General features: G+C 39.7%; 1 protein-coding gene across 9 annotated transcripts in view; it reads left to right on the plus strand.

Annotated features, from left to right (window-relative positions):
* Positions 1 to 23,148, plus strand: part of CHD7 (chromodomain helicase DNA binding protein 7) — a 130,965-nt gene that overhangs the window by 68,281 nt on the left and 39,536 nt on the right. For all 9 annotated transcript variants that reach the window (XM_051770862.1, XM_051770823.1, XM_051770843.1 and 6 more), the window contains 4 exons: positions 5,587 to 6,008; positions 15,325 to 15,463; positions 18,797 to 18,934; positions 20,018 to 20,083. In XM_051770862.1, coding sequence (XP_051626822.1) covers positions 5,587 to 6,008; positions 15,325 to 15,463; positions 18,797 to 18,934; positions 20,018 to 20,083 — 765 coding nt within the window. The remainder of the gene's footprint in view (positions 1 to 5,586; positions 6,009 to 15,324; positions 15,464 to 18,796; positions 18,935 to 20,017; positions 20,084 to 23,148) is intronic.

Consider the following 23,148-nt stretch of genomic DNA (forward strand, 5'->3'; position numbering starts at 1 on the left):
ACTGAGAGGCTTAATGCTGAAAGTGTTGGTGAGACAAGTTGAGAATTGCAGAACAACATATGTAAAGCAACATATAGAGACATGATGTAGAAACTTTCCAAATTATGAGTCTGGAGGATAGTCAAGATGAGTAGTTCATTCTAAATAGTCCAGAGGGATGATGAATCCTTTCACTAACCTTTGAAAGAAAGAATCATGGAGTGATTTCACCATGTGATGGCTTTTAACACCTTTTGGACTGTGCCATCAGGAAGGATATAAATTGAAAATGAATGATTATAGTGGCACTAGATAGGGCTGCTGCCAGAAGCAACGCTGTTGTAGTCTGTCTTCTGTTTTAAAAGAATTTTCTTTGGTCACAGGTTGCTGTTTTAACTTTTCCAAAGCGAAGGTGATAATTTAACAGGGCTGCAATTGAGAATATTCTCTAATGATTTACCTAAAGTGAAATCATCCACTGTATGGAGATCAGACTGGAGAGATTTGTATTTTGGAGTCAGTGGGAACTGATTGAGCACTTGCTTTACTGTTAAGACAACTTAGTAAACCAGAGTTCTACTGGAAAATATAAATAAAGTGTGGTTATCATAAGTCTTTATTAAAATATGGAAAAGACCAGGGAGTCTGGAAATAGTACCCATGAGTGAAATGAAAGTAGTCCTGGTAAAAAGGACCTTTTTTTTTTTTTTTGGTTGGTGCTGATGTTTAAATTTCAAAAAGTTAGCTGAGTCATGTTGCATACTTTGCTGCCCTTCCTTCATACTTCTTAAAGCTCAATATTGGCTCAAGTTGCTGCTCTGCTGGGGAAGTGACACTCAGCTGCTTTCAGTGCTTAAGTACAGTTGATTGTGGTTCAATCCTTGTTCAAGTAACAGAAAGACTCTCCTCCTTAACCTCCCTCCCTACCACTCACCCTCACTGGATTAATCCTACATCCTGTCCATCTTGCTACTTCACGTAACCGACCTGGTTTGAGACAGCTCTCTGTGCTTTGGGCTGCAGAGAATGATCTTAGCTCTGAACATGTAAGCAGCTGCAAAACGCAGGCATGAAATGCAGGCAGCTTCAATTTTAATTTTTCAAGTCTTAGCGATACATGGTTGGAAGCTTAAAAATAAGTTTGAATTCCAGAAAAGTGAGATTTTTGCAGTCTAGAAACAGTTTCCCCAATAGTGTTTTCATTTTTTATTTCCTTGGATGTTGTTGGCTCTTACTGGCAGTGCAAAAGCATATCACCGTGTTGGGTAGCCTGTTGAGCCGCAAATGATTTTAACTCTTCAGAGTTCCTGAAGAATCTCTGTTTTGCTCTAATATGCTGCGATCTGTAGGAGTGTCCTGCATTGTGATATTGCATGTTAATAGCATTGATTAACTGTCAAGCAGTGAGAACTGATGAGAAAATGTCCATTGTAAATTTAAATGATATTACTGAAGACCGTGCCATGCTGCTGGTTAGGGAGGTGACTAGCCCTGGTAGTCGCTGGTAGGAGTATTAATGTGAGCTCCAGGTTTTTTCGCATGATTAAAACAGGCCATCTGTTCTTTGTTAAATGTTTACAAAAACAGCTTTTCTCTAAAAGATTTAAAGAGATGTGGGTCTAGTAAACAAAGCAATATTTTTGAGCACCTTTGTCACCTTATTTCAAATAATACCAAAAATAATTCTGCTGCAATATCAAATAGGATGAATACCTATTTGTGTTTAATCTTCACTGGTTTCTTTCCTATGGGAGATTAAATTCTGTACCAACATACTAAATTATGGCTTTGTTATTACTAAAAGCAGCAGGAAAAGTGATTTCTGTGAAGTATGCAGATAATTTTTTTCAATCTTTTGGTAAAACTTGTAATATACGTATTTCTAAAATTTTATAAATGGAAAATGGGGTTCTTTCATTTAAAACTGTGACCCTGTAACTAGAGCTAATCCTTTGTAGATTTAAAGTAGAACTGTTTGAAATAATTCCCCATGGTAGGCTTAATCTAATATTTACTAGTGAAAGCTTGCTGTTCTTCCTTCTCTCCCTACTTAAGAAAGAGCAGACAACTGGTTTGGGGTAAGAAAATGCGTCTTTCAAGCTGCTTCCCATCTCCTCTTCTCACTAGATTTGTGCTGCTCCTACACAGCTTCACACTAGGGAGCAATGTGGGGTTGTTGGTTAGGGATAAACCGTTTTAGCATATTGCAAAAGTCTAGCCACAGAATTTCCTAGAAAAATAAAGGTACTCACAACTATTTCTTTGAAGGAGTGCTGCAATTTAGAAAATCAGATATAGGTGACTTATGAAACACACCAAACTGCAAGGGGAGTGGCATGTGGCAAAAGTACTGTATTTTCAAGTAATGGGAAGTGCAACCAAAGCCTAGTTAGGGCAGCGTTGGCTTTTTGTAGCTTAATGTTTCTGAGATTGTGAATACTATAAACCAAAATCATAGTATTTGTATGCTTGGTAATGCACATAACTTGGTACTGTAAATAAAGTGCAGTAAGTTTGGGGGTTTTTTAATGTTTGTTTCAAGCATAACATTTAAATCCAATGTATAGTCTAAGTTGTTTTAGAGCCTGAGAATGCTTCTTGTGGATAAGGTTTCTGAGGAGTAAGAATCTGAATTTTCACAGGATAAGTGAGTTACTGGGTACTACAGTGTGGCAGCAGTTGCTGCCATTCTCTGTGCTTTACCTTCTGGTCAGGCCTTACATTAAAACTACAAATGTCAAATCTTGAAGGATTGGAAGTGTCTTGTGGAGATTTGGAAAGCTTTGCTTTCAGGTTTGTCTGTGACTGCTGAAAGTTGTCGTTCAGACTTCTAAAACAAAGAAACAAAACCAACCCACAAGTCTTAGAAAGGAGACAAGGATTAAATTTTTTTTGAATACTGAAGCATGTATAAAACCAAATATTGATTTCAGTGACACAGTCATACCACTAATGAAGGTGCAACATTGAAAATTTTCTAGAATTAAATTTACATGGCATTACTGGATTCCTTGTGAGTTTTAGTATTTGTTGGCTTGGCTGTTTTATATGCTTAGGAAGAAAAATAAACAATTAATTCTGATTCGTTCTAGAAAGCTGTACCTTATGCATAAGCTTCAAGATAGTTAAAAAATTCTCTCTTAATATGGTAAACAAATAACGTAGTGCTAACTACAAGGTACTTGTTCAATACAAAATCTACAAATATTGGAAAGAAGACCTTAGATTTCTTATATGTTAGACACAGCAAGTGAACAGTATTTTAAAAGAGGATTGAGTATTAAGATGGACAGCTTGGTGAAGAAACTGCTGAAACTCTCACTTGAGGTTTCTGCAAAATGTGGGAGGCATGAGATATGAAATGGCAGATAATATTGACTGCCTTACAAAAATGTATGTTAAAAGTACTGCTCTGAAAACCAAGGGATAAGAAGTACTTACAGGTGATCTACACTACAGGTGTGTTTTCCTACCTAAAAAGAAGTTTAACACTACAAGTACATAATAGTCTGAGGTAGAGAGAAGACTGTTTTTTTCTGCATCAGAAGAAATCTGAGGAGACATTCAATTCAGTCAACCAAATTCAGAAACAATTAGAACATTTCAAAAGATCTCTATTTTATGTAATGCATAATTGGACTGCAGAGCTCATTGTTACCACTGTCTTTCTGGGATCAGTGTTTTCTATACAGATACCCAGTTTTTGTGAACTTTCCAGCATGGAGATGTAAGTGTTGATGGTGACTACAGATTTCTAGAACAGATGTTGCTTCATACTTCAGGATGGCTAACATGAGATGGGCTTGAGGTGGGGCTGATTGATGTTGGTGCTAATGCAGTGCTGAGTTTCCACTGCAGCTTAGACCCTGTTGCACAAAAAGGTGCAACAGGGGTTGCAGGCAGGTTTCTGCCTTCCACAGATGGAAGGTAGAAACGTGCAGAAGTCACCGTGGAAGTTCTTGCTTAAGCCAAGGAGACCCAAACCTTCAGTCTGTCAATCAGGCCTTCCCTCTGTCCTGTCTCTTCCATGAAGAACTGTAGTGTATGGCACGTACCATTCAAAGCTCTCCCAGACAGCAGAAAAAATTCTTGTCTTCACTTCTGGGCAGCCTTGCTCCTTCTGCTGCTTGGGTAGCTTCTGAGTATATGAGTGTATTCAGGGCACACTGGTTTTATGGTACTGTAAAGAAATGCCAGAAGTAGATAGGACTGCACTAGTTCAGTTTATTTACATTCAGAAAATTATATTAATGTATTTGGAAAGATACACATGCATTTGCTTTCTCATGAATGATATCGAGACTTTGGTTTCTTAAATCTTAACTGCATTTCTATTTAGAACCAGGTGGCTGAAGTTGTATGTCTGTGTATGCCCATCAGTTCTCCTTACGCTCAGGGATTGGGTCTGTAGTCATTCGTTTGCACGCTCGCCACTTCTAAGTGCAGTTTGAATAAAAAGTGGAGAAAAGGAAATGTAAAGAACATTACAGTTACACAGGCACTGTTATTCCAAGAAGTAAAATTCTGATGTGCTATACACCTTTCTTCTCCCCAATTCAATGGATCAAACATCTCAAAAGCAAGACTGTGACACCACGGCTAGTAGGGAACTCTTCCACCTAGAATTATCCTGGCTTAATTTTTAGTGAAGAGAAACAAAGAGGGAAAGAAGGTGGGAAAATGGTCTGACCGTGTAAGTAGGTGCAAGAAAGGCATGAGTATGGTGTCATGCTATTGCTTCTTGAAAAGCACTGTTGTCCTGCATTTACAACCACAGGCAGGCAGGAGAAGCAGTTTAGATGTTTGATATGCTGCAAAGTCATGGTAGAGCTTAGACACCTTTTCACCGCAGAAATATGTTTTTAGTTCAGACATTTGACATTTGTGTAATGATACACAGGTTTTCCCATAATATGTAAGTCTGGTGTAAACCTGATACACTATAGAGACTTTAAAATAGGACGTTTATGCAGGTTCATAAACACTTAAGGTAGTTCTTTACCCAGTCTGGAGCAGGAACAAATCTTTTTTGAGTACAAGTTGGGAGCTGTGGATTTTTGACATAAAATGTAACATTATATTACATTTTCAAGTGGCTTAATCCTTCACATGCTGATCAAAATACCTCCTGTCACAGCTGAACCAATGTAAATTGCCTTGATTAATTTTTTATAAATACAGCCTGTGAATATACTTTATTTTCCTTTGAATGTCTAGAAACAAAATTTCAATGCAACTGGATAATTTGTAACAAGATATTAATTTTACTAACAACTGTTTTGAAATATCTGAAACAACATTTGCTTTCCTTTTGCATCTAAATGTTGAAGACTAAATATTTTCTGTATTTCCACTTTATATATAAGCTTTAGAATAATTTTACCCTTGACATATCAAGAATTTCTGGTCATTTTGCTGCTGTTTTGACTGCAAAAAGCTTTGTTCTTTACTGTTTTCCTGCACAATGTTTCAGATATGCTGAATCTTGTTAACGGGCTCATCTTGTGCTTATTATTTTCTACCTCTGTTACTTCATGCTCCAAAAGAGCAAAGTTTTAGAAATCAAAGTTGCAAATCTCCAATTTTGTTTCTGTTTATCTCTCTCAGCATTCTCCATCGGAACCCTTTTTAGAGAAACCAGTGCCGGATATGACTCAGGTTAGTGGACCGAATACCCAGCTAGTGAAAAGTGATGATTATCTGCCGTCAATTGAGCCGCAGCCACAGCAAAAGAAAAAGAAAAAGAAAAACAATCACATTGCTGCAGAAGGTCCCAGCAAAGGTTTTGGTAAGGAAGACTTTCCTGGGGGACTTGACAGCCAGAATCTAAGCAGAAATTCAGTGGATTGCTCCCAAGAAGAGAAGAAGAAAAAGAAAAAGCCCAAGGCAAAAAAAGAACCGAAGGATCCTAAAGAACCCAAGGAGAAGAAGGAACCCAAGACCCCCAAAGTCCCTAAGACCCCTAAAGAGCCAAAGGAAAAGAAAGCAAAAAATACCACGCCAAAACCCAAGACCAGCAAAAAGGCTAGGTAAGTCAGGAAACTTCTATATGCGATCAGAGAAAAACAGTGTGTTTGTGGGATTTCTAGAGCATCTGTGCTAAATGGCGTGGGTGGAGAGGAAATCTTGTTTTGTCGTTTGCCTTCTACCATCTACAACATCATGTTTTTGAGAAGCTTGGGCACATTTCTCTTGTTTGACTTTCCTGTTTATGGCTTCACAGTTATTTTAAGCAAGCTGGAAAGGCAGAAGGTTAATTTTTCCTTTCAAGGCAGAAAAGTTTCTGGATGTGTTGGATTTCAAAACTGACTCTTTCTCTTGTCATTATCAACATTGCTGTAGCTTTGACCACATTCAGAGATGAAGGCTTAAAATAAAAAAGTTTGATGATCTTTTTCCCTAAATAAAAAAATTAAGTTGCTCACGTTGTTATAAGCTGTGCAACCCTTAGAGACACCGTTTTATGCTAACACAACCCATGGGTTGTGCTCTGCTGTTAAAAAGGCATTTTATATGGATATTGATGGGTCCTCACTGTAGGGATTATATTCATTTTGCTGTTTCATGTAAAGACAATTTTCCTAGCAGAAAATCTTTGTGGACGGACCAGATGCTTGAACCCTGTTTCTTAACTGTTTTCATTGAGCCTCGTGTCCCTTTATCAGGATAGGCTTAAAATGCTACAGAGTAGTATGAGAAAGAATAAACTGCTGTTATACATGAGTAAATACATCACAGACAATAATACAGATTCTTTCCTTGCCCCTCAAGTCCCTAAATGCCGTGTTTATAAATGCCTACTTGAAAGGAAATGCAGAGGAAAAAGACATTAAAGCTCAATTTTTTTTTCATTTGTACCTAGAATTTCTTACAACTGTTCTGAATTTGTTCCAAACATCTGAATATGTTTTTCAAGATGTGGCTAACGTTATAAAATATAACTTCCAGATGGAAGCACAGCCAGACTTGGTTAATCCAAATCAGTTTGCAAAACCTATTTGTATTAGGGTTTAAAAATTGCAGTTAATGAATCAGCCTTGCATGTATTCTACAAGATTGACTATTTATCGGGTAAGTTTGACCCAGCTACGTGGCTAAACAAGGCATGGACGCTAAGATGTTACTTGCTCCTTTAGCAAGACAGAGAAGTTTCAGTGTTAGCAGAGACAATATTTCCAGAAGAACTTATAAACACTGTTTTGTAAAATCAAGTGTTGTCATGAACAGGTTATATTAACTGATCTGTAAATTAGAGTTGATCAGCCTATCCTTATTGCAGAAGTTACTTTGGCTGTGTACCAAACTGTCCTAAGGATGGGGTTTACATACGTAGCAGCAATTCACAGCCTAGAAAAAAAGTTATATATCACACAGTATGTATTTTTCACACCAAAATGCTGTATCAGCTAAAATAACATTTTCACAGTCTCACAGAATGGTTGGGGTTGAAAGGGGCCCCTGGAGATCATGTAGTCCAACCCCCCTGCTAAAGGAGTTCACCTACAGCAGGTTGCACAGGATCGCATCCAGGCATGTTTTTAATATCTTCAGGGAAGGAGACTCCACAGCCTCTCTGGGCAGCCTGTTGCAGTGCTCTGTCACCCTCAGAGAAGTTTTTCTTCATACTCAGATAGAACTTCTTGTGTTTCAGTTTGTGCCCGCTGCCCCTTGTCCTGTCAGTGGGTGCCCTGAGATTAGCTCAGTTGGTTAAAACTTGGTGCTAATAATGCAGAGGTCATGGGTTCAGTCCCCTGCATGGGCCGTTCACTTAGGAGTTGGACTTGATGACCCTTGTAGATCCCTTCCAACTCAGAATATTCTGTGACTCTGAAACGTGCAACACTGAGCAGCAAGCTATGTATGCACTGATAAGATCTCTTCTCAGTTGTCTCCTCTCCAGGCTAAACAGGCCCAGCTCCCTCAGCCTTTCCTTCTAAGAGAGATGCTCCAGTTCTGTAGACTCACAGGTTTAAAAGCTGACTAGACTACATAACTCATGGTATTGAGCATCTCCCAGCAATTTTTGCAACAAAAAAGTAAAAAATCTTTTACTGAAGGATTTCTCAATTAGTGCAGTTTTACAAAGACTTGACTACAATGAAGCTTTGTTTAATAGACCGTGGTTAGGAGTCTGCCTCAAAAACCATTCATGGGTTCCTGTGGTTGTGCTGGACATCAGACCTCTGAACTGGTCTGTCCCATCCACTCAATCCTAATATCTCTAGGTGTGTCTTTAAATCTTGAGACATGCCATGCAGATTAAAGGAGCCATGGGACATGCCATGCAATTAAAGGAGCAGTTTTTCCTTTGAAGGAACAAATCACTGCTTTCTTAGAGGTATTTGTAGGAGAGTCTTTATCTTCTTTCCCATGCAATGACTCTCATCCCTGGGTAGCTAGGTGACTTTCAGTATTCTAGTAAGTACTAAGCCCGTATTGTTTTACCTGTGAGAGAAACATGTTTGGAGCAGCATTAAGAGCATTCGATGTTCCTTATGCTTGCTCAGGGATGTGGAGAAAGTTTTACCTTTGCCATAGCAGGCTTGTGTCTCTTGTTACCAAGTGCTCTCTTGAAAACAAGGTTGTTCTCATTTTGTGGTCTTGTCAGCTTCAGTATCAAGCTTCTTTGAAGAACTTGGAGACTGTGTTGGGATGCTGTGCTGCCAAAGAATTTTAAATCAGTGAAAGAAATTTGCTTACTTTGGCAACATCACAGACTGGGGAACCTGTGACAGATCATTGAATTGAGTTTTTAAATAAATCAACAGTCCAAATGTTTAATCATATGAGCCACAGTATTTCAGAAGCACTAACTATGGAAAGGAAGTAGTACAGTAGTTGAGATGACTGAAATTAATGAAAGTTAACATAGATTATGGATGATTATGTAGAAGTAAAATATTTTGATAAAGTTAGTCTCTAGCATGTCTTTACTACTACTGCTTGTATTGCTCAGTATTTTACTTCTAAGCACTGGAAGGAGTAGTGTGATTTTTAGATTTCTAAGTGCTGTGTATAACTAACAGTTGTCATTCCTGAATAAGCTGATCAGTTTCAATAAAAGTTTTGCAGTCATGTAAAATTCTGGTAAATGAAGTTAGGTATTGATTGAAGAGCAACAGTTTTTTGGTAGAGCACAGTGAGTCGTTGATAGTTAATTTTGACACAGGCTGTATTAGAGTATACACACAGATAAAATATCTGGTATTTAGTTATCTTAACTGTTTTGTAATTTAATATAGCTCATAACCCTGTTATTTTGCTTCCAATTTCAACTGAAAGTATAATCCTTTTACGTAACAAACAAAAACAAAAGCTCAGAAACTTTATCCTTGACATCTCTTTTATCTTTGGTGTAAGTTGTGACAAAATGAACAGCCTGCCTCACTGAAATGCACCTACACGTGAGTCAGATTCGAAAATGGCAGATGCTGATTAATTTCATGCTTGTTTGAATTGTGTGTCCTGTGGCATCTTAAAAAGAAAGAAAACACCCAAATGGGCTGCTTGTATGTTACACTGCATAGTGAAAGATCACACACTAATATTGTACTATTACACTTCTAATGAATATTAGCCCAATCCTGACAATACAGAAAGACAAATATAGTGGTGACTAGAAAAAAAACATTTGCAAAACAAATCTCTTGTGGACCAAACTAGTCGAGTTTTAAAGCAAAATATACCTGGGATCACAGGTATACCTAGGATCACAGGTGAAGGGTTTTCATTAAATTGTATGGGTGCTGAGTATTATGTGGGCTGTAAGCGTTATGGAGCCAACTCCAGGCACGTGCAAAGCAGGCAGATTTTTCCAAAAGGAGATGGACAGGGAAAGGCAAGTAATCCTACTGAACTGCAAAGTCATGGCTCAGATGTCTGTTCCTCCTGTGCCTGTCCCTGGAGGAGATGAGGACCACCTGTTTGAGAAGATCACGCTGCAGCACAGCTGATATCTCTCCTGCTGCTTCCTATGAAACCCTAGAGAGTGGCCACCGGTTATGGTGGGAGAAGCAGTAACTATTTGCAAGGGCCAAATGGCAGCTCTTTGCAGTAGTTCTTCCCTCGTCCCATCTTCTCAAAGCAGAGTGCTGTTCTTTTCAGGGCTGCTCGTATCTGCTCCCTCCTCCCCTCCGTGTGGCAGAGAAAACTCTTTATTCTTCCCACACAGAGCAGCAGCCTGGGATGCAGTGTAGGGTGAGTGGGTTGCTGCTTACAAGGGGAGTGCTAAACATGAGCATAATTACAGCTTTTAGAGGGAGGTGGAGCAGGGCTTTTTGGCGCACAGATTGGCTGTTTATTGTATCGGAAAGGGGACGGCTCCTGGCCGCGGAAGTGGGAAGAGGCTGCTGTGTGGGGGAGCGATGCAGACAGCAGGACGCAACACCCTGGGGAGCTGGAGGACAGGAAGAGAGGTCCCGAGGCAGTGGTAGTAGTTTCCACTCCCAAGGTCAGATCATCCTGAGCAAGGCAGGAAGGGGCTGCCTGTGGGAGAGAACAGGAAATCATGCGAGATTTCCACGCATATGTCCACTGAGGCTGTTCCTGTTCACACCTGTCCTCATCTCCCTTTTGAACCAGCCCAGCTGCCTGATATTTACCTTTGCCTGTGCTGCCAGCAGGCTTTGTAGGCTTCACTGTTACCAAAGGTTTTTAGTTATTTGGCTGACTTTTCAGGCTGGACAAAAACCTTGTTTTCCTACTGTTTTTCCTAGTTTGGTGATATATAAAAATTGATTTAAAGAAAAGTTTCGATTACACTAGGAGCTTTAAAAAATAACTGTTTTCCTTGGGTGAGACAGTACAGTTAATTCTCACATTGCTGACACTTTGAGAGGGTGGGATTATTTTTTTAGTTATTTTTATGCTCCACAGTGGATGTTTAATGTTTGTTTAAAGCCAGGTTCCAGTCATGAATCTGTCACAGGACAGTGTTCCCAAATGGTAAAATAAGAATCAGTAATCCATCTGACTTATTTTAGATCATAGAACTGTAGAAAAAAAATCATCCCAATCATGATTGTTGTCATAAATTATACTAATAAACAGATCTATCAGTTACCCAGATCAGATGAAGTAGTTACACAGTGTAAACATATGGGCTAATTACTTCCCCTCTTAATCCTGCAAAGTATGCCATGATTTTGGGGTTATTTTTGAGTCAGGTGATTTGGCCCTGTAAGTTCCCGGAGTTTCATCTGGCTCTGTGGTTGGCTGCTGGACTAATTAACACAAAACACTTTGTCAGAGTTTGGATACCATTTTCAAATTGTAATTCAAGCTTTGTTTTCAGTTGTCCTACTTACTGTTTTACTCTTCAGCCTGTTTTTCTTCATGTTGTTTGCTCGTCTGACCTTCCGCAGGTTTTCTCTTATTGATCCCATTTGGTCAGTATGCTGTGTAGTCCTTGGGGGTAAGAGGATAAAACCAGAAAGTGGTATTGGACAGCTAGATTGTAAAAAAAAGTCTAATCTGAAATATCTGTATTTATATCACTTGAATTGAGGAGCCAGTTTAACTGACAGTTTTGAAATACTTCACTGGTTTGTGTGTGGCAAATAGTACTTCTCCCAGATTTATAGTTCTTGTTTTGGGACTGGACTCTATCTTGTCTGTAGGGGGACTTGGCTAAATTTTGCATTCATGCATGTGTAAAAACAAATTCGAGAGATAGTTGTCTAAACATGTATATTACAGTTCACCTTCCTTGTTGCCAGATTTGGAAAGTACTATCAGATGTGCATCCAGAGTTGACCATTGATAGGGAGACCTAATGGCAAAGTCTCTAAGAACAGTCTCTAAGTACCTGCCTGTATTTCCATGTGGAATGGTAATTCTGTTCCTGGCTAACACTGTTCCTGAATGGCCTGAGTAGGGTCTGCTGGAAAATGGAAAGGTTGAGTCAAAAGCAGGTACATTTCATTGTCAGGAACAAAACATACTGGCTCTGTGGGAAGATGGAGAGGAACAACAGTTGCTGACAGTTCCAGGGAGCTGATGTTCCCACTGGCCAGGTGAAGCTCCTGGATGAGTGATGCACTGGGAAGCAGGGTGTCGCCTCACTCAGAGGAATGGTGCTGTTCTTCTATAGTTTATTTCTACTTCAGCTTTTTTTTTTTTTTCGCTTTCCTTCAAGGAAACTGTAGCTGTGCATTTAAAAAGAGCAATTCTGCTGCTGAATTTAGAACTTAAAATTCCCAGTGGAGCTGCACACTGGCTTTGTTCTCCCAAATTGTTGGCTCTTTCATGTGTCTGTTTATAACCGGCCTAGCAAGTGAATTGATTTGAAACTGTGTCCGAATTGCTTCGGTCGCCTCTCCGTTACCGAGAGTGACTGTGCGCCAAGGCGCACGGCTCGGGGGTATATATAGGTCACGAAATACTCATGGCTCGGAGAGGGAAAGGTCTCACAGAGGCCAGAAAGAAGCCCGTGTCGGGGCAGACCTGCCCGCAGCGCCGGGGTCTTTGTCTGCGCCCGGCCGGCGGGGAGCGCAGCGCCGTCGGTGGGTCGGCGGGCCCTCGTTAGCACTGCCCGGCCTTTCAGCGGGCTGGTGTTTTATCCCGCCTCGCCCACGCTATTCTTCCCGGCTTTAAGCCTGTTATTCACAGGCGGCCGTGCACCCGGGGCACGGCACGATGGCTGAGCTTAATTGCGCGCCCCGCTCCGATTTACGGGGGTCAGGGGCGAAAGGCGCCGGGCTGTCAGCGCGTTTCACCTGGCGGCGACCCTCACCTTTGATTTAAAGAAGTTCGAGAAATGTGTTAGGCGGGTTTGGTTTTGTTTGGTTGTGGGTGTTTTTTTTGTTTGTTTTGTTTTTGTTTTAGGTTGGGGAGGGGTTTTTTTGTATATGTGTTGCGCTTTTTTTTTTTTTTTTTTTTTTTGGAAGCGGTTTCGCGGTGATTTGATAAAAGGCGGTGTGTGTGTGTGTGGGGCTGGGCTGGTGGGGGGGTTCCCGTGCCTTGGCCGCGCAGGTGCCGGGAGCGGGCGGGCGCTGATTGAGGGAAGCAGATGGCAGCGCTCGGTGGCCGCCGGCCAGCGGAGCAGGTGCTGGTCACGTGGCCGCGGGTTGCCGGGGCGACGCCAGCGCTCTCGGCGTGAGGATGAAAAGGCGAAGGGGGCCCCGCTTCAGCTGCGGCTTTTTGTGCCATTGGTGGCAGCCAGAGCGGAAACAAGCGCCGGCGGGGAGGGAGGGGAGCCCGCCGGGCACCGAGCGAGGGAGGGGAGGAGGGAGCGAGGGAGGGAGGGACGCGCTGGCCGGCCCTGCCGCCCGTCGAGGCTCGTCCTCTGCCCGCGGTCCTCCAGCCCTGCCAAACTCTTCCCCTCGTCCCCGTGCTCTTTCTGCCGTGTCAAAACTCTCCCCGCACCCCCCCGCACCCCCCTTATTATGATTATTCTTTTTAATTGTCGCAGTTTCACGTGGGGTTTTTTCTGAGCTGTGTTGCACCCTCTTAATTTCACAGAATTGCAGAATTGTTAGAGTTGGAAGGGACCTCTGGAGATCGTCTCGTCCAATCTCCCTGCCAAGGAAGGGTCACCTAGAGCAGGTTGCACAGGAACATATCCACGTGGGTTTTGAATGTCTCCAGAGGAGGAGACTCCATGACCACCCTGGACAGCCTGTTCCAATGTTATGCCATCCTCAATATAAAGAAGTTCTTCCTCATCTTGAGGTGGAACTTCTTGTGCTTTTGTTTATGGCCATTGCTCCCCATCCTGTCACCGGGCACCACTGAAAAGAGTCTGGCACCAACCTCTTGACACCCACATTTGAGATAGTTATGTGTATTAATGAATCACAGAATTGTTAGGGTTGGAAGGAACCTCTGAGATCATCTAGTCTTAGTATTCTCTAGATGGACCCACCTCCTGCAGTCTCTCATCATAGGAGAGATGCTCCAGCCCCCTAATCATCTTTGTGGCCCCAGTAACTCCTTCTCTTTCTTATACTGAAGGGCCCAGAACTGGACACAGTACTCCAGAACTCCAGATGTGGCCTTACTAGGGCTGAGTAGAGACAATTTTGTAATAATACAAATTCATGTTCAAACTTGAAGCCCTTTCACTTTTTTTTTTTAACTTTGAAATCAGCATTAGTTTAAACATAGGCTGCAAGGAGACAATGTTGCAGCCAAGTTGTCCCAGTCCCAAAGACACATGTGGCCATATTAGGAAATTTAAAATTACAGCTGCAAAATGTGCTGTTGGTGGGCTAAAGTGCCGATCAAAACGAACAAGCTTAAAGCTGATGTTTAAATTAGAAGTTAAAAATCTAAAGATTTTGAAGGAAAACAAATCCCAGGCAGTGTCCCGGGTATGAAATTCAAGTGATGAGTATGCAGAAGCCATATAAAAGTGCTTGGTGACCTTGCTGAGCGTCAGGTACCAGCACACAGCTCTGCTCTCAGGCATCTCAGCATCTTCCCACAGCAAGCCCCTCGTATTGGTAATGGGCCGCGGAGGGCTGACGACAAAAAATTAGCGAAAACCCACCTCAGATTCAAAGGCTAAATGTGCTTAAAAACTTCTACCATCGATCTTCGCTGCCGTTCAAAAATTTCACCCTTGCAATGCCACGGATTGTCTCAGTGAGTGATTAGGTGTATTTAAAGCTGGATTTTGATACACACGTCCTCACCCATTTCCAAGGCTCTGAGTGCAGCTGGAGGGAGACCTGGTCCCAACTCTTGAGGTGATGAATGTTTTCAAGGGGGAGGAGGGGGAGAAACAATCCCCAGAACATTGCCCTACTGTCAGTGGATATAGCTTTCTAGTGTTGTACTTTCTGGTGAGGTACCAGCTGGGTGACTTTCCCCCCCCACGAGCTGCAGTTGCATACATGGAAGCTGTATGGGTGCCCTCAGAGCTGACTCAAAAGTGCCTTTCTGCTTGGAAATAGTAGGGATTGTAGAAGAAAATTAATTTTCTCATTCAGTCCTTTGTTTTGGTAACGTTTACTCTAGTTCTGCTTACCTGGTCTGCACAGTTAATATCAAGACAAGCACATGCATAATCCTGTTTCTCTTCTCATGTGTGTCAGGTTGCCCAAACACTACTTTCAGAAATTGCAGGTTCTGAAGAGAGCAGCTCTTCCTTTCCAATCCCATTTTTAGTTTTTTGTTTTGTACACATCCAGTGTTGCTGTCTAAGGTATTGAAGGAATGGGAAATGTATAGTGATGGTCCATGCATCATTGATTTTGCAGTTGCATTGAAATACTTAAAAAAGGCAGTTGAAATAATGAAGTCAAACATCAGAAAAAAAGAATCTCACAGATTAACTAGTTTGTTAAGCACCTCCTGCTTATATTTTTTTACAAATACTTATTAAAAATACCTCTGTTTCAGTAACAAGAAACAAGATTCAGAAACAAGTGCTGCAAAGAAAAAGGTTAACAAGGGAAAGGAAGGTTCAGAAAACTCAGATTTGGAGAAAACTCCACCACCATCACCTCATCCTGAAGATGAAGATGACCCAGGGGTTCAGGTAATGCTATTGTTCAAGTTCAGTGTGGGCTTTGACAACTAAGATGTGTAAAATGGTAGTTCTCATGGTCTTTGTTACAGAGATACAGCTATTTGGGTAATTTCTATGTTGGTTACAAAGAGGGTGAGATCCAGAAATCACTGTGGTGAATATTTTACAAAAGCAAGTATTTTTCTTCATAATTCTACTTTGTGGTCTTGTTACCTGTAGATATGTGTAAGATGCTGCTGAGTTTTCACATGTTCTCTTCCATCACTTTTGCAGTTATGGTGCTGAATTTTCTGCTCTGTAGATTTACTGTACCATTTACGAGATCTTGCTTATAAGCCCAGTGTTTCTTCTTGCATTCACTTTGCGAACCTTCTGAAATCAAGAATGAGACGTGACAAAGCACAGTGTTGGAAACGTGCATTCAGGGACTTGTACCTACACTGCTTTAATGGATGAAGGGCCTTTCTGCAGGACTGCCAGTCACGAGCTAGCATTGATTAATTGCTCTTGACCACTGCACACCTGTCACTTTCTGTCCAAACTTTATTTCATGTAAAGAAAATCTGGAAATAGATGTAGAATAAATGACAAGTTTTGTGTGCTCTGTCATTAGCTATGTTAAGAAGTGGTCAGCTCCTGGCTCGCTTCTGCTGGCAGCAGTTTGAGTAGGCACTAAAAATAAGAATCCCCTCATGAAGGAGTAGAGGCAAACCATGATGGGGAAAGTATGAGATTCCTAAGAAGTCATAATGGTGTAATTGAAATCCACTGCATTTGTCCATTGCACATCAGGTTGGGGATGTGTCACTTCTGGTTATGAGAGATGTCCAGACTGATTCTCACTTGAGAATGGTCAAAGCTGCCCAGTGAAGACGCTGGCAAGCAATGGTGTCCCACGTGAACATGGTTTATGCCTTTCCTCTTACTATTTTCTAGAAGGATGTAGGGTATTAGGAGATGTGAGCAACCTAGTATACTCTAGTTAAAAACAGCAACAGAAGAGTGGTTCTTTCTGATTCGTTCAAGTCATGTATTCTGAAATAGAAAAGTTGTTATACCATGCAGATGTTAAAATGTTTGAAGAATTAAGTTTTCTGTCCTGTGCCACAAATCTCTCTCAGCATGATTAATGACACTTACAAAAGATGTAGAAGAAACTTCAGGGATGATAGTTTTTCGGGGTTAACTTGCAGATGATTATATTCTGTTTACAATTCAACATCTATGCATGGTTTACTTGTTTTCAGTGAAGTGAAACAAAAACTTTCTCTTTGTGAAACTCAATTAGTGATAAACTTTGGACTTTTTTTTTTAATAGAACTGTTAGGGTATTTGCATCACTTTTTAATTAAATGTAATAAAGTATTTCAGGTAACTTTTTGTTTTCTTAATACTTTCTCATACAGTGCATGGTATACTGCACCCACACTTCTTTGCATAAACTTGGGGAAGGGTTCCAACAATATGTCCTAGGACAGGTAGAATTAATAAGCTCGTTGTGCATTTCCCAGCTGAAATTGATGTTACACAGTTGTCTAAAACACAGTTGTGTTCTTGGTATTAAATCCTGAACCTTCTCTAAAGATATTATGTAGTATTGCACAAAGCAATGCATTGTTATATTTAAGGAGCAAAAATACTTGCCTTTGTGTGTTACCATGCAAACTTTTTATATTCCATTATCAAGCCTATTACTCCTTTCTACCTATAGATCAGTTAATGAGTTAAAGATAATCTGATGCAGGTAAATGCATGCACAGTTTCTGACAATAATGCATATCAATTGCAAAACTTCATATGAATGTAAGAGGAAACAGGAAGTTCATCAAGTCAATGAAATTCAAATAAAGAACTACCATTATATTTTAGGCATTCTTTCTATTAGGGAAATGGAAAAAGAGATTTTTGGCACCAAAAATAATGGTAAGACTTACCTACACAGCCAGAAGAAAATTGGTATTTTCCCATCAGTGATTATGTAAATGAAGATGCAAATTTGTCAAGTGGTGTCTGTTTTGAAGTATAAAAATATTGCTACAGTTTTGTGGAAACCCCCTTAAGTTACTGTGTTCAAGGTAGAAGCCACATCACCATTATTTAAAAGGGTGATGTAAGCTTAACCATGGCTCAAAATTTTCATTTTCAGTTAAAGAAAGGATTTCTTATTTTGTGAAGCGCATCAGATATTTGTGCTTTAAAAAGCATGACTAACTATCTAAATGTAAATATTTGATTTTATCTATGTATATTGAGAGACTCCAGGTGCGTAGGTCTGTTAAACAAGCTGCATAAGTTTTTGCATGTACCAGTGAAGATGTGTGGTAGCTGAGAAAGGTGTATAAATAAGTAGTGTATCAATTCATAAAGGTGGTTTTTTACAATTGATATTCAATATATTTTTTATTAATATATTAGTCCATTGAGATACTTGATGCTAAATTGACAGTTTCCTTTAACAGTATATGCTCTCAGCTTTTCAAGATATATATAACCTGATGCAGTCTGCGTGGGAATTTGAATTTTATTGTTGTAGAAAATGATGCCCAGCAACTGAGCATCAAGGAGTAAATTCTGTCAAATGCATGCTTGTGTATTTTACAGATTGTTTTGCACGGTTTTGCTGAAGCTTTCTCTCATCCTGGTGATGAGGGTGTGGGAACACAGAAATCATGTTTTCAGTTTGGGGTGGTTCAAGTTTTTCATTTTCCTCTATTAGTTTGGGGTCTTTTCCCATGCTGTGCAGCAGGATGCCTTTCTGAACAGTGCTGGGTCAGTGAAGTGAGGAAATCGTATTTCATTGTGTTTCCCCTACAAGATAATCCTGGTACAACTGGGTGGATGGGGAGAGCAAGAAAGTGTGTTGTCACTGCTTAGCAACACTGTGGCCATACTGTGGAAAGGTGGTGTTCAGTTCCTGCATTGGCCATCTGTCAAAGTTTGTCAAAGATGTGAATGGAGAGGTGCAACTTCTTGGGTTTTAATTGCTTTCTGAGATAGGCTTTCCAATTTTTTAGCATGGTTTTAGTAATGTTAAAAACAAGGAGGGGGGGAAACCCACTTTCCAAGTCAACAAGCATAAAGTAGATTTCTGTTTGTGGTTGAGGGTTTTTTGTTTTGTTTTGGGATTTTGTTGTTGTTTTTTGCTTACAGAATTTAAGAACAGCTAACAGGCATGAGTTCAGAATAGTAGTATCCTGAGTGTAGTATTTCTACCGTGGTGCTGTAAAAATCATAGCTTTCACTACACACTAGTGTATTTGGGAAACACAAAGAAGTTTCCTCAGTTATTCTGCTGCTCATCAGTTTTGTTTCTCATGAAAAATATTAATGCTTTCTATTCAGAAGCGACGCTCCAGTAGGCAGGTGAAGAGGAAGCGTTATACAGAAGACCTGGAGTTCAAGATTTCAGATGAGGAGGCTGATGATGCTGATGCTGCTGGAAGAGACTCTCCTTCGAATACTTCTCAGTCAGAGCAACAGGTCAGATATGAACAGACTGGAAAGGTGGCTGTAACTGCAGCATTGAAAGTTCAAATATAGACCATTTCCTGAATGGTATTCAGACATGGTTGTCAGAGTGTGCCAGAAGGCATTATTTTTTTACATTCTTAAAGAATACATCAATTCATGGCTTTGTTTTCAAGCTGATGATACGCAGCTTGAAAGTTCAAGCTAAGTTCCTTGAAATTAATGGTCTCTACCTAGAGGAAACCTAAACTGTACTGCTAGGAATCTTGAATTTACTTCTGTGAATTCAGTGGTCTGGCTTCTGTGACTTTAATAAACCACTCAAGCTTGTCCCCTGCTGCTAGGCACCATAAGAACTCCTTTATGAAATTACTGCCTTGTAGTACCCAGCAGGGTACACTTTATTCTCTGTGCAATGTAAATGATGGATAAAATAGTTTGAATAAGATGAGGGGTAATACTGTAGGAATGACTGTTGTAACCATCTCATTGTTTTGTAGTGCTTTTTCAAAGAACTACTTCATTTAACTGATGACCTGTTGGAGAATATATACATGTTCTTTGGTATTTCATTTGGCAATTTGTTGAGCCTTGTGAAATATTGTGTGTGATCTCCATTGTTAATTGTGTCTTATCAGAAAGAGAATTTTGTAGGTTTGCCTCCTGTTGTATTAGTGAATTAATGTCATAGAGAATTGCAGGCAGTTTTGGTGGCGATCGTGTGGGCGCTTACACAGCCCACTGGAGTTTCTGAACATGATCTGATATTTAGACTGTATGGTGCTGAAAGTGTGTATTATTTTAGGAGAGGTGAACTGCCCATGTGGTTATACCTGTTTATCTGTGCATGTCAACCTTACTGAGAGAACTGGAGTTGCATTAGCTTTTAAAAGTGGGCTTAAACAAGTACCCTTCAATCCTTTATTGTGGTATTAAATCTATTTGACCTCTCTAAGTTCTCATGCTAGGGGAATAATGTCCTTCTGTGTATTAAGCTCCCGTTGCAAGATATTATTTGAAAGTTTTTCTAATAAAGGAAGTCTTTAAGTAACAAAGATGCACTCCCATAACTCTTGTATGGTATTTATGATGTAGGAATCTGCTGATGCTGAAGGTCCTGTTGTGGAGAAAATCATGAGTAGCCGTTCAGTCAAGAAAAAGGTAAAACAAACTCCTTTCCCCCCATATTTTTAAATAGGCTAAGAATATTTCTGCTGAAGCCCCTATTGAGTTCTTAAAATACCTTGGATGTTCCAAATTGAAAAACTGTTCTATTGAATACAGGGGGTTCCCTGAAAGTGTATTTAGATAGTATGCTTTTGGATGCACATACACAAAACAGATTGTTTGATCTTCTACTCATTTCATGCATTTTCTTGGATGAAAAAATTGATTTTTGCAAATATAAGTATCTGGGTGAAATCTGTGGTGCTCTTTACTTCAGAGTGATGTTTTGTAGGAGTTTGAGGAGTGAGAGAACACTCCTGGAACCCAAGTTTCTGCCTTTTCTACCCTTGTCCATAATTTTTGCATCTTTTGATAGTGGTTGTGCTTAACAGCTAAAACCAAATCTACCTGTGATCAAGTATGTTACATATATAGGTGATTTATATCTTCTTGTCACTATGTTAAGATGGTGAACGAAACACTCAAGTTCAGTGAGGTTCTCTTTTAATTCTGCCTTAGTTGCTAGTTACATTCTTATTTTGCTTACGGATTTTTCTAGTCTGCTTCACAACTTGATTGGCCTTTACACTTCCAAAAGATTAAAACTCTGAGTAGGAAGTAGAAAAAGAACTTGTTCCAAAAAGGGCATGATTATATTTGATAGACTCTTGTGTAGCTAATTCTCTAACTTGTACTATAGTTGGACAGAAAATTGTCTGACTTATACAGATATAGTACTCACGTTGATCTCAGTTAACCAGAACTATTTCTTTTCCTCAGTGTTAATTTTCAAATTGCCTTTATTCATGGATTTATTTTTTTTTCCCAATGTTGTGGTGGTTTGTTTTTTGGTTTGGTTTGGGTTTTTTTTTTGATCTGGGGGTTGTGTGTTCAATTTTATTACTACTGTCCTGACATCATTAGCAGCTTTGTAAACCTACATACATGCAACATCATGACTGGCTGTGATTCAGTCTGACTTGTTTATACACCTTGTACACCATAAAACTTCTAGGGCTTTTTTTTTTTTTTTTTTTTTTTTTTTAAGTCTAGAGCTATATTTTATGTTTCAAATCATAGGCTTATTTTTTAGATAAACTTCAGGTAATATAAACTGAGTAATTAGTTGTCCTGATGGTCTTCTAGGCAAGAGAGGAGAATGTGGTCTTTTCATAAATGTCTTTACACTGGAAGCTGTTTTTCACCAATTATTCTTGTCTTCTTCCTCTCCCCTGCAAACAAAGGTGTGATTACTCATGGGGAGTGTGTATTTTGCTGCAGTTTGTGGGAAGTGGTTGGTCTGCTGCCTACATGTCTTTGATTGCAAGCTCTGCTGGAGGCAAGCTCTATATTGAGCTTTTTCTTTAATGTTTTTTATGGATTGTATTTGCAGGTTTGAGGGGTGTCTCTTCTTTCCCTGCTCTTCTACCCAACCCACTCCTCCAAAATCCAAAAAAAAAAAAAAAATGGATTTCAGGATGTTAATATTTAACATCTGAAGTATCCAACTGTGCTTTTATTAAAGGTCTTTTACACTCTTACTAACGTCATCAAAACCCTGGTTGTTAGATTACTAATCAAAGTAAAATTGCTGCGATCAGGACCAGTGCATAAAATAAACATGAGGAAAGGCTTCACTAGGAAACCTTTCAGTGGATTAGATTGTAACAGAGATGTTGTGTTCAGGTACAGGACATTAGATCATGACTACACTTTCGGAGCAGTATTCTTATCACAAAATCATGCTGGTTTTCTCAGAAATAGTCGTATTCTGGTTGTGGAGTTACCAGATAGGATGCAGCCATTTTTGAAACATAGAGAGTAAAAGGTAGAAATTAGTTCATGTTTGAAGTATAAAAGACAGTGTTTTCCCCCGTTGTCCTTAACATGGAATGTTGAATTCCCTTCAATACTCTTTCCTCTTGCAGAAAGCATTAAGTATATGTATCACTCTCCTTCCAAACCTAATGTCTTGAGTTTATACATTGAAATTTTTTATACAGTCCCCTTTGAATTTCTGTTTCTTAACTTTGAAAAGGAATGTCTAGAGCTGAATATGGTATCCAGTACAAATAGCACATATTATGGAAAGATGTGGAGTTTGTACAACTTTATACCTGCATGTTACACATCTGAATGTATCTTTTTGCCTACAAGTATACATGAGAATTAGATCCAGTTGAAATGTGTACAACACCTACCTCAAACTGATAAGTTTACAGTCTAGTGCTGTGTATCAATTGAGGTGATTGTTTCTTATGTGTTGCTTTTGCATTCTTTGAAGGAAGGGATCATTTGTTTACTCAGTTATCTGCAGAGACTGTGGATCAGATTGTCAATTCTGGTTGCAGCTGGCAGTGATAATTTGAAGTGTCCTGCATTACTCAAGTCTGCCATGTATTATTTGAGGATGTCTCTGTAATCAGTTTTGGGAGAATTTTGCATAAATGTTCTATCTCACCTTTTTACCTGGTTAATGTGAATGTACATGTAGTGGGGGTTGAACAGTGATGTCAGGGTCATAAGCTGCTGTCCCATATATCCCAAACCAATGCACTGTTAACTCCTACTTGAGGGCTGGCAATTGGAACTTGATTAGATTTTTGGAGGAGAGCATAAGTGTTGAATGCCAGACTAAGATTTTAAGAACATTTTTTCTGAAATACCTTTTACTTAAATGAATCCTTGATGCACTCTCATAGAACATATAATAACAGAGTTATTACCTGTTAGACAATACAAAAGTGTTTTACTTGTGAGAGTTACAGGATTTATCGAGATCTACATTGTAAATTATTGTTATTAAGTTGGCAGCTGACAGAAAATATGCTTGACTGAAATACTGTTGAGGGGAGTTAAATTGGCTAATATGAAACCTCTATGTAAAGGTGTTTAACCATGTTGTCAATGTAAGATTGATGGATCTCAGAGTACTCCGATTTAAGACTAATCAAAGAGACTTGACCACAATACATTTTAGAAAATAAAAGAATTTAATGTCTTAAAATTAGAGTTGACTTCTTAAAGACCAATTTTGCCTCAGGGCAATGAATAAGTTC

Source organism: Manacus candei, unplaced genomic scaffold, assembly GCF_025592945.1.
Source record: "Manacus candei isolate 608988 ecotype Guabito, Panama unplaced genomic scaffold, ASM2559294v1 h1tg000008l, whole genome shotgun sequence".
In the NCBI taxonomy this organism is placed as follows: Eukaryota; Metazoa; Chordata; class Aves; order Passeriformes; family Pipridae; genus Manacus; species Manacus candei.